This window comes from Rhea pennata, chromosome 6 (genome assembly GCF_028389875.1).
Source record: "Rhea pennata isolate bPtePen1 chromosome 6, bPtePen1.pri, whole genome shotgun sequence".
In the NCBI taxonomy this organism is placed as follows: Eukaryota; Metazoa; Chordata; class Aves; order Rheiformes; family Rheidae; genus Rhea; species Rhea pennata.
In genome coordinates this window covers 10,965,218-10,979,980 of record NC_084668.1, presented here as the reverse complement: position 1 = coordinate 10,979,980, position 14,763 = coordinate 10,965,218, and the positions used below count along the sequence as shown (strand labels likewise).

The 14,763-nt window shown below is 46.1% G+C and overlaps 1 protein-coding gene across 1 annotated transcript in view; it reads right to left on the bottom strand.

Moving 5' to 3' along the window:
• The window catches only part of SLC12A8 (solute carrier family 12 member 8), a 57,525-nt gene extending 51,897 nt beyond the window's left edge, over nucleotides 1-5,628 (bottom strand). The window contains exons 1-3 of the mRNA XM_062578920.1: nucleotides 5,560-5,628; nucleotides 5,220-5,366; nucleotides 1,777-1,968 (exon numbers count right to left, since the gene is read on the bottom strand). Of these exons, the coding sequence (XP_062434904.1) occupies nucleotides 1,777-1,968; nucleotides 5,220-5,366; nucleotides 5,560-5,628 (408 nt within the window). The remainder of the gene's footprint in view (nucleotides 1-1,776; nucleotides 1,969-5,219; nucleotides 5,367-5,559) is intronic.
• Nucleotides 5,629-14,763: the final 9,135 nt, after the last annotated feature.

The window sequence follows — 14,763 nt, the reverse complement described above, 5'->3', positions numbered from 1 at the left end:
ATATTCTGAACTACTTTTCTTGAAATCAGAACTGAATTTCTGGGTTGAACATTTGCAGAACTTAGTCTCTTAAGAGCCTTTGTAAGCCACCGACTTTGCTGGGTGAAGAACGTCGTTGATTTTCACCACCCAGGTAAGCGCTGCCTCTACCCGTGCTTGTAGGACAAAGCGATTTTAGGGCTGGACCCTGGAAAATCTTTCCTGGCACAGACGGTTCTTACTACGAACCACTCTGAAAAGGAGACCGCAGACAAGAGCACCAAACTCCCGTGGTGATCAAATGCACAGTGCTGGTCCTGGTAGGAGTCAGTATTTCTACGTGTGCTGGATCTGCGTAGGGCAATCTGATCAGGCGTCTCCGCCGGAGCATCACACGAGGGAAGCAAAACCAGCCAGAAATGCCTGCACAGAGAAACTAACTGGGTTTTCCAGCATGGCTTGGCCATGTGAGTTCCAGCCTGTCCCCGCTTTAGCGTCAAGGCAGGGAGCAGTCTCTGATCACACAAGGCTTTAGCAACTACAGGGCTATTTATTCCCTTTTTCCCCTCAGTCAGAACAGGGTTTCACCCATATCTGGCTGCACTCATTTGGCTACTGGCTAAGTGCTCTGTATCCAGCTTGTAGCAAGGGAGTAGTTTATAGCTGGTACAAAGCACATTGGGTAGAAAAAGTCTGAGAACAGCCATAGAGAAGGGAAATGCATCAGCTTTTGGGAGCATGCAAAGCATTTCAAAGGGAGCTGGCAGTTTCTCACCCCACAGCCCCCCAAACTGCACTGAGTTCCTAGGTGAGTGCTTGGGCTGCTGCAGCTCAGCTTTTATGATCCTCAGGACAGGCTGCAACCTGATTGCTTTCCCAGACAGGGTCCGATCGGAGAGCTAGAGTGGAAAATATTACAGGAAGGATTCTCATGTGTGGCCTTTCTCCATATCTTGGCTTGTAACTGCACTCAATTCGTATTTTATGGACACTTGCTTTTAATCTGGAGAGAAAGGAGAAGAAGGGATTATTTTGGGTTTGTGTGTTCTTAAGGGTTTTCAGAGATTGCTGCAAGCCAGCCATTTAAAAACAAACCTCAATAAAAATTCTTCCCTGCTTGCCGCATTTTATACTGTTCATAATATCTTCATGGGGGGAGGGGGCTTAAGTCACTGCAGATTTAAGAGATTACTTTCCATTCTTCATGTTTACTACAGGCGCGTTTCAGTGCTTCCCCACCACAGCTCCTTGGGGCCTTTCAGAAAACGCGGAGCTGTAACGCTCTGAGCTGGAGAAGTCGATTAGCCGTGGCCCTTATCTCCGCCCAGCTCTCCTCTCCCAGGAGGAGCTCCACTTCTGCTCGCTTCAGCTCCTAAGGAGCAGCAGCTAAGGAGCATCTGGCCCAGGCGCTTCCCCACCTCTCCAAGGGCTCGGCGAGCGCGGCAGCACCGACGCGTTAGCCCACAGCTGCTCTGTGTATTTGCTTATCGTTGTCACATCGGCCCTTCCCTCTTCAGTGTCATTTCTCTTGTCAACAGGGGGATCAGAAAGTGCTGCTTGCACAGCTGGCTGGTTCAGACACCCACTCCCCCCGCCTTTTGGTCCCCGTAACGCGGCATATTGCCACGCGCAGGCCTGCTCCTGCTGGGAGGCACCAAGCTGGAGGTGCCCTGGTGCTCTCCCATGCCACCCATCACCCTGGAGCATCATTTCCTGGAACAGCAGAGCACAAGACTAATATGTGTATCGCAATGTTTCTTCACATTTAAATGACTTTTCTTCTTTTTCTTTTTTTACCTGGCCAAAAATATAAAGGAAGCCAATGGTCCCCCCGACTTGACCTCCAAGGACGGTAGAAATCATGGAGTAGACTCCTCCACTTCCAATGCTGCACCTCTCACAGACCCCAATTCCGGATAAGACTGTTACCAGCGCAACCAAGATGACAAAGGACACCAGAAACATGCCCATTAAAATTCCAGTGTTTCCCTGTAATGGGAAAAAAAAAACCAAAACAAAACACCACCACCAACAACAACAAAAAAATCAACTCACGGAAGGAAAATTACTCAGAAGAAAAGAAAAAAAACTTCTTCTAGTTACTAATGATCAATGAATCTGGAATCATTACACAGTAAAAAGAAAAAAAAATAACCCCCCACAGGTACGCGTGTGCACACACGCACCCACCCACCCTACTTTTATAATTAACATAATTGATTGTCAAATTTATGTTTCCAATTAACCTGTCTGAGGAAGACCTGCCTTGTTCTGTGGCTGGACAGGTCTTTCCATGACAGGGTTCTTTGTCATTAGGTTCCTGCATGAATCACTATTTTTGTCCGTTTAAAAAAAAAATCAAACTGAATGATTCAACTGTACAGTGAAGGGATCACCCCCAATTTGCATATTAGAGTTAGAATGAAATATAAGAACATTTTAAAAATAAGAGGTAGTTTCAAAATTAAACATTTGCGGGTTATGAAAAATGATCTTTTTTATAGCATTAAACCAGCATTTCAATTTTTCAGATCATTTACCTTTAGAAGATCTAACCCTTCAAAACAAGATAACAAAGAACAAAACCCAAAAGGAAACAGTGTGGAAGATAAATAATGCACTCAAACTACTGCACGCTGGGCGTTATCCACATACAATATGCAAAGTAGCAGGTGGCTCTGGCTCTCAATTTACTCTTACGTAGGTTTTTTTCAGAGGATTTAGCCCTGCTGGAAAAACTTCCTGAGGTGGAGCAGAGGAAGCACCAGAGGAGGGTGTGCGGTACCCAAGGACGCTCGGTGCAGGGCAGAGGGCTCGGAGCAAAACTCCATGCAGGGCCCTGTTTGCACCTGGCACGGCCACCATCATTTACCTCTTTGGGGTTCAGTTTGCCATTTACAGTCAGATTTTCTAACTTCAGTGGAATTGTGCCTTCCAAAAATTTAAAGAGGAGGCTGATTAGTACCTCCAGAAGCAATCAAGCACTTCTGTTTCCAGCACCTTCCAATCCTCTCTCACATGGCTGCAATTTGTTTCACTTTCTTCGTGCTCCAGCCCATCTCCTGCTGACGGGAGTGTTCAGTGCAGAGCGATTCCAACGATACCATCAGAAATCTCCTCCACCGCCCAGTGCACCATTAGCACCTGGCTTCCCTTCCTCCGCCTTTACTCACATTACAGGCCGTATCTGCACCACTCGCTCCTAACCTTGCTCCTTCTCCCGCCCCAGTGGTGCTCATTTCTGAGGTCAGGCTAGCCTTGATGCAGGCTTGCTTTTTTATCAGCAGTAAAAAGTTGCTTCTCTAGCTTCGGGGCTGGTTGAAGTCCCAATTTTTTTTCTCTCTCTCTTTTTTGTGAAACAACAGAAACATATGCAGGATGTTGCTATCATCATAAAATCCTATTTTGGTTCAATGTCCCACTGTCTCTGACAGGGGCTTTATCTGGTCAGCAGGGAGTGGAGCCAAGGTTTGTTATGAACGCAGCTGCTGGCGGGGTCAACACCACGCAGTCCACTAGAACCTGACACTCCCTTTCAACGGGACAATTGCTCTTTTTCTTCAGTTGCTTACTTGTAGGTTAAAAGAGTTAATAAACACAACACGCTTCAGTGAGAAAGGGGAAAAAATAAAAAGAAAGAAAAAAAAAAGCTTGCACATGCTCATGTAGCCTTGGGCTTTTCTATACACGATCAGAGGTACCGGGCTACTACCATAACCAGTTACAGGCAATCCAATGGTTTCCATGGAAGAAAGGGTTAACAGTAAAACCAGAATAACCCAAACTCATTTTTGCAGATCACCGGAGGGAGGAAGGCTGAGCTCACAACAACAACAGCGTGCAGAGACAGCGGGAGGAGAAAGCCCAGATTAAATACTGATACTTATTTATGCATGCGTGCTGGAAGGTGTTACCACTGAGTGCGAGCGGTTAGCGTAACATTAAAATAGTTGCTTAATATTCCTGTAAGATCAGTGTCCCCTGGGACTGCAAGCTTAACTAAGCCCTGCTCTGGAAATCAACAGCAAAAGCCCGACTCTGCAACTGGATCAAAATATGACAGTCCTCTGCCACGTGAACTCTCTGCCAACCTCGACATCTCCTCCCTTCCTTTTTATGCTAGCTTCCAGCTGTTTCATTTTTTCTTTTATTTACTTACTTAATTTTTATTTGTGTTTGCTCCAGCAGTAACTTTCAAAAAGAGACATGGAAGAAAAAGGACCAAGAAGAAAAGGGAGCGAGGAAAATCGCTCTGGCTCCTTCACCAGAACAGACAGCAGTTCCCCACAGAATTCACAAGCCAAGTTTCCACTAGCAAAGGCAGAGCGAGTGCAGTAGGAGGCAAGGTGGCGCTCAGCACGCCCATCTGCGTCCCCCGGGGAACTGGGCTGGACGCAGCGCTGCAGTTTGCATCCTGCTGCAAAGTCGGGAGCAGCCCCATTTCCTCTCTGTTGTGCCATGGATTCACTCTTCTCTGAGGCGCTTTCTTCAACGTCCGTCCAAATATTCTCTCTAATTTCCTTGCTTCGGTGAATCAATTTCCAACATCCAGTGCAAATTTCTTCCCAAAGGACCAGGAAGATGTCTCCTGTGCTTGTGACATGAACTTGCGTTTGTGACATGAACTCTGCCTCAAATTCCACCATTCCCCGAAGAAGCTCTCCTTTTCCTAAGAGGAATTTTTAAGGGATTGTACAAGGTACTGCATCAGGAGGTGTCCTATCTTGTACTGCAATATAGCACAGAAACTTTTCCAGGCTCTGACCCTCAGTGAGATACTATCCTGGACCCACAGGTGGACCTTTTGGTAGCAAAGACAATTTCATGACTGAGAGATCTCCATTCAAGATAGCAGGGACTCCAGGTCAAATTGACACATTTGAAACAGGTCAACTTCAACAGTGTTTGGAAGACAGTAGAGTAGATGTAGCTATAGCAAAATATTTTGCCTGAAAAGAGTATTTTGAACAGTACAACACAAGGGTGTCCTTTTCCTTTCTTTTGGTCTTTCTGAAGGCTAAATTAGGAAAGCAGTTACGAAGACCACTTTTAATTTCAGTCTTCCATTTTAGTGCAGCTTTCTAAAATGCTAAGAAGAAATACCAGAAGATTTAACCATTTCCTGGAATGAAAAGCACAGAATCGAAAATGCTTGGGCGGGGATAGAGAGGAAAGATGAGGTGAAGAGGAAATTACCTACCATCTAATTCACATGTTTGACCAAATCAGTGCTCACTCACCACAAGCCATCCAGTCCTCAGAAAAAGAACCACTCCAAAAATGTTGATCATGCAGGACGTGAAGACACCATCCCACGTCCCAAAAAGCACTGGCTCCCACACAAACAACTGGATCTTCCACCAAGGCTTCGTCTGCGTTTGAGGCACCTAGAAGAAAGCAAAGCCCTCAGTTTTACCTCTTGTTTCCTGGGCAGGCTCTCAATTACTGCAACAGGGATGGTCGACTAATGGCTTTGCTACTTCAGTCCCATTCACCTGCCACCGAGGTAAACAGGAGGGGCTCCAGAGACAACCAGGGCTGGAAACATGGGCTGTGGAAGGAACCAGCTCCCCAACATACCTGCTGTGCTTCTTCATGGAACAGGTCTTGCACATATCCCTCACTGCTCATACTGTTCAGGCTGAACATCGTGTCCTTCATGCTACCTCTACCAATCCAACGCACAGTCACAGCGTTAATGACAGGCCAGGTTGGTCAGAGCAGAAGGTCAGCTATTTTCCTCCATCAAATTCCTGCGGTGCTGGATTCTCCGCTGCAGAGAATTCATGGTTTTATTGCACCTACTGTGAAAGAAGAAAGGATGGAAGGCACTGCTGTTGTTTTCTTAGTCTGCAAAGCACAGAGGCTGAGCTAGCCAACAGTGACGAGGAGTGGACACCCAGCCACATGGTGCAAGAACAGAGCAATCAGCAATACCCCTTTTAGCACCCTCTCAGAGGCTGCCTGAGGCAGGGACTGTACCATCAGCCTTATGTTTAGTGGCTCTAGATATGCTTTTCTGCATCTGTTCATACTTCTGGTGCCCTCAGCATCCTGCAGCACTAGCTCCACAGCTTCATTATAAGCTGTCTCGAAAAAGTATTTCCTTTCACTGGTTTTAAATCTGGCACACAGTGATTTCATTTCATGTCATCAGGCTCCTGTGGCATGAGAAATACAGAGTATTTACTTCCTCTTCACCTTCTCAGAACCACTAATCATTTCACCACCCTGATCACATCCCCTTCATTTGCATTTTAGAGTCCTATTTAATCTCCCCACTGACAAGCATCCTTGTGCTCCCTCTCTGTGCCTCTTCTGTAGGATACAGAGCTGGAATTGAAGCAGTTCAAGGTGTTCACCACATTTACACACAGGATTTCAGATGCCCTCCTCTTCACCTTTCTCACTGCCACTGAGCACCAAGCAGCCATTTCTAGTGAACCAGCCACATCCTCTGCAGCGACATACAGGTGTCCTTCTCTTGTGGTCATACCCACACTTGGAGGACAGTCATGGTACTTCTCCTGTCTGCAGTGGCCTGACTTTAAATTTGTACCTGCCACAGGCAGACTCAAGCAGTGGGTCAGGCTTAAACACCATGGTTGTTCCAAAAGAGTAGTGCATGGCTTTATTTCAAGGATAACTTGAAACATCCTTACAGAATCGAAACCTAGCACAAGCATTTCTCTGCCTTGATACTGCTAGTTCCTCTCCTTGTTGGGCTTGTTTCTTGTACAAAGTTCTCCCTCTGACTGTGGGGAGTTGCTTTTATGCATCTCCTCACAGCTGGCAGCGAATCTAACTTTCCCCAAATGATCTCGTGATGGCCATCAATCAGTTGCCCAGGCCAAACAGCAAACAGAGCCTTTCTGGCTGTACCTAGAAAATCAAAATAGCTGCAGCCAGCGATAAGCAAGAGCAGGTCAGTAAGACAATGCGCTCGGAGAGAGCAATTTTTCTGGTTCTTTGGCTCTCCCGGGGCTGGTTTAGCGTCTTGGCTGGTTGAGCTCACGTGCTTACAAGAACCAGTCATGATCGCACAATTCCTGACTTGTATTGTGTTTGTGGCTCAGCTCCTCACCTGAGACCAGAGACCCAGCTTACAACAAGAAAAGTGTGGGAATCTCGGACTCCTCAAGCTTAGAAGCTAAACAGACAAGACAGACAAGGAAATGTGTTTTTTCTACTTAAGAAACAGAGTGAAAACTATCTAGGGTCACCTAGGTTTTCTTAATCAGGGTCTGAATCTCCATTTCCCCAATTAACATCCGGCCTCTGTTATTCTACTTTTACTTTAAAATCTAAAACAGTAAATAACCAACACTATCGCCACTCCACCACGTTTTTTTGGCAGTAGAAGGTTCCCTGCTGAATCCGGTACAATGGACAGCACAGGAGGTTTTTCTTTGCCCTGTACACGTGGCCTGTTAAACAGTACCAAAGCCAATAAGAGTTCATTGATTCCCTGCTGCTTGCTCCCCTCTTTTTGAAGCAAATAATCCTTTACAATATCACAAATGGCTGCTGTTATGGGGAGATTGGGGCTTCAAGCAGCGCAAAAGCAGCAGGAGCAGATGAACTCTTCAGAAACACAGCTAATGTTTTTATGCAAATAGCCATAGTAATAAAAAAGGAAGAGAAGAAAACACACAACATGAAACAAGATTACAACTGAATAGAGACATTCTCCGAAGATTCCCCAATGTAGCTCTTCCTAGCAAGAGATTTTACTCACTACGTGATTCACTGTGGTCATGCAAACGCATGTTTTCACAGCAGCTCCATCTGGATGTACAAAGAAAAGCCAGGCTGCAGCCCTGCAGGTCCTGTCTCCTTTAAAACACACCAGTACAGAGCCCAGAGCGAGCTGGCCCTGCGCTCTGCAGCAAATGGGCATGGCCAGAAGCTGTTCATTCAGCGTGTCCCACGTGCAGCAGTACAGGGAAGTCTGATGCACCAGTATGATGAATCTGAAATTTCCAGGTCGCAGAGTGAAGCGCTCCATTCATGGATTTCAGGCCTGGAGCTGATCTGGTAGGAAATGTTACCCTCCTCGTTTGTTAAAAACCCTGCTTCCTGCAATTCTCTTCTTTTTTTCTCAATATTAAAACCCCTCTCCTACACTGCTCCCTCCCCGGTAGCCCTCCTGCCTGCACGGCGCAGAGCTCCTGTTGCTCTTTCTGCTTAACGTACTCCCACTCGTGTTGGTGTAAGAATTTTCGTAAATCTTCACATAAATCACAAATACACACGTCCATTTAGCCCCACAAAGTCACTGAAGCAAACGCTTCACATAGGACACGGCACAAAACAAAGAAACACAAGTTAAATAAACATTCCAGGACAGACTTTGTACTGGAGCAGCTCTGACAAAGCCACAGTAATTATTCATAGTATGCAAATATGTGCACATATTTTTGCAAGATCAGGGTCTAAACTTGGAAACTCTCTGGGGCAGGAGCCTCTTTTTCAGTATATGCAGCACACTAATAGCACGGTGTGGTTTCTAAATTACCGCAAAACATAAATATTTTGTGGTGGTATTGTCATTCATCTAGGTCACTCACTGCGCAGAAGCTTTTTGTGCTATACAGACCAGTCTGCCAAAAGAAAAAACCCCAAATAGTAATTATTTTAATATAAAAGAGGCTCTAATTCAAAACTTAATTGATCCTACTTTTCCTAAACAGTCTATAAATTAAACAAGAATGGTTGTTTTACTCTTTCCATAGCATTCAGCGTTAGGAGGAGCGTAGCAGTGTTAGTACTGGCACACCTCCCCGAAGGATCGAACACCTGCTGCAAAGGCTCAGCTCCTTTTACCGAGGCTTTTATGCTTAATTACAAAATTTATTCCTACAGATGGAATATCCGTGGCCTGTGCATCTTTTCAAAGGAACAGTATTTTATTAACAGTCACGTTAAGGACGCTTCTGAGGCGAAGGTGGCCGCTCGGGGCTGCTCGGCAGCTGGCTGCCTGCAGGACGGGAGGCTGACGCCTCTCCAAACACGGCCTCCGCTCCCGTCCCAGCACGGAGCTCCCGGCCTCGCTCCGGCCAGCGACCCTACAGCCAGCAGCGCTTTGTTTTTCATAAATCCCCTAAACTCCTCCCCTGGTCACCTTCTCAAAAACGCCTCATTTTGGGGAACCTGCGGACGGTAGGAGTTAACAGGAAAACAGAGCAGCTGTGTTAACGCCGCGCACGCAGGAGCGCTAGACCCTGCTCAAGCCCGCCGTGTTGCTCCTTTCTAGCGAGAGCCAGGACAATTACTCTACTTTTTATACAAAAAAAAAAAAAAAAAAAAAAAGAAAAAGAAAGAAAAAGGAAAAAGAAGGGACAGCCGCACAGCAAACAGCCCCGCACACACGCCCGGCGGAGGCCAAGCTCGGCCCCGGGCAGCGTTATCCCACTGTTCGCCCCGGGCCCGCAGGCGGCGGCTTTTTTTTAATTTTATTTATTTATTTTTTATTTTTCCTCCCCATTTCTCGGTGTGCTTCCCCCCCGCCGCCTGTGAGGGAGGCAGCGCAGGGCGCAGCGGGGCTCCCGCCGCCGCCAGCCCGGCCTCGCAGCCGCACTCACCTCCGCGCCGGTGCCGGTGCCGGTGCCGGTGCCGCCCCGGCCGCGCTGGCCCCGCGCCGGCTGCCACGTGGGCGGCAGCGGCAGCCTCCCCGCGCCGGGTCCCTACGGAGCAGCTCTGGCCTGCACCGAGCCCGAGCTCCTCGGGCTCCGACTAGGGCGAGCGGGGGGGGTGGGAATAAAAGCAAAATCAGAGCGGCTCGGTGTCACCTGTTCGGGCGAACTTCCTTGTCCGGGACTGCGAGCGGCCCCGCTCCGTCCGCGTTAAAGGCGACCTGTGAACGGCTCCAGCCGAGGCAGCGCTACCTCCCCACCAGGCACCCTGCTTCAGACCCCGGGGCGCAGCCCTCCCAAACTGCAGTAAGCTGAAAGGAGGGAGGGCCGCTTTAACCTTGAACAAAGCATCGACACGAGAGCTCACCGTAATCTCGCTAACCCAGAGTTAATTTTCCAGAGTGCCCCACAAAGCATAAACAAGCCTTAACTCTTCACTTGCGCAGAAGCAGCAAGGACTGAGCGGGTGGCAGAGGCAGGAGAGTTACGAGTTCACAGGAGGAAGAGGACTCTTCTCAATGAGGGCGAAGCCTGGCTGAGGAACTCGGCAGATTTCTCTCAGAGATATCCCATTCTTGCAATATTTCTGAATATATTCTGAAAATATTCCTGAAAGACTCCTCGGTTCCCTTCGAAAAGGACAGTCTTTACAACTAGCAGGAAACAGGTTCAGCCTGATTCTCTGGTCTTGTGCACCAGAGCACAGTCTTGAAGTAAGGGTGTTCAATTGGCTGCAAACGTGGTGACGGATCACTAACTCACTGTGACCGAGTCCTGCGGCTTGCCTGCAGGCTCTTACGCCCTGTACACACATGCACGCTCTCAGCAAGAGCTAAAAAACTTTCTTGAAGCAGTTACCACTTTCATTCCCCCCCCCCCCTCCACTGCTGAACAGGCTGGAAATAATAATTCCAGAAGTCCAGCAAAAGGTATTTTCAAGGACCACATTTAAAAGCTAAATCACCTAGCGCTAATATTAAGAAGCACTTTCAAAATGCTCAGGGTTGGTCTCAGCCTGCTCCTAGTGAAGTCATGGCAAATTCAACGTTTTCCTTACTGGCAACGGAATCAAATCCACAGTATTCACTTAGCACAACTGTGTGCGCTTCTGATGAGGCTGCTGATTTTTCATACTTAGGACATTAGCAAAAACGTAGCCTGACATACACTGTCATTTTTTCTGAAGGTAATCAACAAGTCACAATCACGTGCAAAGCGGTTTGTTTTCTTTAAAGGATGGGCTTTGAAAATAAGAGGTAATGTGAATACGATAGAAGCAGCCCTAGCTTAGATTACTCATAACAAATACGTGATGATGTGGAACGGTATAAATTCCCCCGGCACAAGTTTGGGATGACTGCGTGACTCACAGTTGGCTGAGCCATCAGTGAATTTATGCAGCTCATCCTCTCAACAAGCAGTCCACCACACCACTGTGAGGTCTACGTCCTGTCAAGACAGGAAAACTGTCTCAAACCATTAGAAAGTTTTTTAAAAGGCCCAATAAAATTCTCTCCTTCCATTTATTATGTGCAATACTTTAGCTGTACTGGGAGAAAAGAGGGAAAATGCAACTAAAAGTTAAGATTGTTTTGTAAGAATATCAAGGTCTAACGTTTGCGTCCTTTCAGGGCTAGTAAATGCTGCAAGTTCCAGTAGAAAACAAGAATCTTTTCTCCCCCAGGGACTGACAGATGAAACCCCTTAAACCAAGCAGGCCTGAATATTGCACATCTTGCATTTGGTTTGATTAGATTTTTGATAGGCCACACCGCTGCTGTCACTGAGTGGCAACCGCTCCAGGGCATGGAGTCCAGAGGGGGATTTGGGACAGAGCCACGGAGGTGACAAAAGGTTATGTAAGATGAAAACGCACGGGGAAAATCTGGGTCTGCCAAAAACATGACTGGAGCAAGAGCCCCCAGAAACAGGGAAAGTAGCAATGCGAAGGTCAGTCAGAAGATGTATATTTAAAAAGTTCACAAGCCTGAGTCATCACTCAAAACATAAGCAAGACTGATTCTTACTAGAATGGGTATTAATCATCACGTTCCTCATCGCGGTCTTCCTCAGCTGCTAGGCATACCTGTCTTTTCTAACACGGCAATGCTCTCGCTGATTTCACGGATGTGCTCACTTTTCACAAGGACAGAACTGTGAATAAACCACGCAATCTAAATGCTAGTTACACCACTTACCGACCTACAGGAGAGCCCTAGATCTATAGTAGAACAGGATGTTAAAATGTAGAGAATATATTCCCAAAATAGAATACCTTAGATGAAGAGCCAGCATTTTTCTACTCGAGTTCACTGATGGCTCCAAACTGTTAAGTATGTGCTTTTCAAATGCATTTTACTGAATTTCTTTAAGCACATGTATAGAGTGGTATCAATCCAAGTATCCGAGCACCACCAACACTACGTTCTTGTTTCAATTCTTGAAGAGATCCAGGCAACGCAAGCATGGCTGCGGAAGTGAACGCCGTTAAGCGTTTCCCCTATCTGACATCAGGTGGACATATGCTGTCATTAGGGCTCACCTTCAAAGAGCTGCAGCATCCGCTGTTCTGGTTACACATTTAACTAGGTGACTGAGCATTCTGTTGTTCAAAATTAAATTTGGAACATTAATTTGACATTTTTCTTTAAGCTAATGAATACAGCCTTGAAGAAAATCCTTTCTCACTACTGTCTTGGGGAAAAAAGAGACAGATCAGTCTGGTATATTGGTATTCCTGCATTTGCTTCTCCTTCTTTTGGAATTTTAACTTTCTTAGGCTGTTCTGATCTGCCTAGAATTAGACAGCTTTATAACAAGCTTCCAGGAACTGGCAAAGCAAATGGAACAAAATATTGGACTTGAGAGAAAACAAGTCTTCCTTTAAGCTTCTGACGACACACTCTGCTTTGTTCTTACACATTACTCCACGATCAAGATTATCCTGCAATTGCCCTGAAAATACTCCCAGCACTTGCAGTCGTTACTTTATCATCTCTCGACTTAGTTTGTCTTTTGAAAGGACAGACAAAAAATGAAACTATTGCTCCGGAAGAGCTTTCAGGGTATAAAAATTATACTTTTTGAACAGTCATTATTCATATTATAGCACCGTAATATCTTACGAACTACACTAAAATAATGAAATCCTCTGAGTTTCATTTAGAATAGCCTAGTGCCTTTGATCTCACAGCAGAGACAAAAGCTCTGCTATTCTGCCTCTCTGAAACGGCACTAATCATCACTTCTGACCATGAGAAAACAATGATTATATATAAGCAACTGTGAAAACTCACACGGGCTCAGCGGCACAGCTTGCACTTCCAGCACTGCGCCAGCTTACCTCTCTCAGGTAACAGCTCCACAGGCTACGCGGCGGAGGAAGCATTACTTCCTCTGAACGAAGGCACCTGCGTACAGCGTAACAGCAATGCGCAGAACTAGGTCAACAGGTATTTGCACAGTTTGGTTTGGTTACTGAGCACACGTCCAGCAAATGGCCAGAAGTAAGTGCACATCACGGAGGTAGCAGTCGGATCCCATGTCTTTTGCTGGATGTGTGTGGCTGCTGACACATGCAAAAGCAATTTAGTGGATAGACTGCAAAAAAGAATCTCCCCTTCCTTTCAAGACGGAACTTGACCAAATCATCGTATTTAAACTGCCATTCATACATGTGTGCATTTGACTGCCTCTGAAACTCAAAAGCTAGAGCAGGTGCTGCATTAGAGATCTTATGGACCCGAAGATCAGCCCTGACGTGAAAGCAGAAAGATGCTGCCTGGGAGGCGACTTACCAGGGAGACCAGTGCAAAGCTGCTTGCTTCGGAAAGGACAACCGCATGCACAGGCGCAGATTTAAGCCCCTGCGACAGAACATGGTTCCAGTGGAAAATTCTCTTCTTTAAACTCCGTATCTTGACAACTGAAGCAGACAAAAGAGCAAACAATACTCTGTAGGAAACAATCTTCTGTTGATCTGGCAAACACGATGCACGTGGTGACCAACGAAGAGGACAGTCTTCCAGACTACCTCCTGAAACAACCTCCCTCCAAATTTCTCTACTTAAATAAACTGCTCACTACCCAGGATCTATAACAAGGTTTATTTGGGGCAGTTCAGGAACAATTTTAAGTTAATAGAGATTTTTTTTAACCTTGTAAATAAAGAAGTGATCAATCATTTTAACAGAAAATTATTTCTTTCTCTTAACAAAAAGTAGAGCTAGTTTAATGGATTATTTTTCCCACTCAACGCAAGATTTAGTTTCTGACATTTTGGGGGGGGCAACAAAATATTGCCAAAATGTCCTTTTTAAATATCACTTTACTATTTGACTATTTTCATCACGAAAGTCAATAAGCAGAAATTATCGGTTCTGATTTCTTATTTCCAGCACAAAATTAAAACAAACAAAAATCAGTATAACTAACCGAAGCAAACGTAACAGTAACAAAGACGAGCAGGGTGGCCAAGCAAGCAGACGCTACTTCCTCAGGCATACTGCAGAGCGCACCCAGGGTTTAAGACTATTAAAACAATTAGAAATAGTTACTATACTAGGTGGATGTTAACATACCATGTTAAATTCTTTGTAAGTTATTTTAGAAACAACAGCACAACATGCACACTAGAGCAATACTGAAACAGAAGTCATGTCATGTCATACCGCTGTATTCATTCTGTATTTCAGAAGAACATAAAGGCACTAAACGACAGCAATGGTTATGGCCTTACACAGCTCAAAGGGACTGGAACAAGGGCAGCCAGTTCCTGGCTAAGTACTAAGGCCAATTTCAGATAGTTCCTGCAGAAATGACTGTGCTGATTTAATATATTACTGTTTTGCAGCTGTGTGCAACTAACTCTCTGCTAAGGCTACTGTGCCCCTGGTTAGGTCACCAGAGCAAATCCCATGAGTGCTCTTCCTCTGCTACTGCACAAATTCAGTCAACTGGGCTTAAACAACCTTCAGAAATGGTTTAAGCTGAGGCCGGGCAAAAGACCCCTCTTGTGCAGGCCCTACCGCTCACAGGAGGCTCCCTAAGGTTGCTGGTGACAAAACCCATGTCCTGATGCCGCTCGCTTCAGGCCTGGGGCTGCAACAAGCTGCCAGGGAGCCACTAACATCTGCACCTGCCCAGCTGC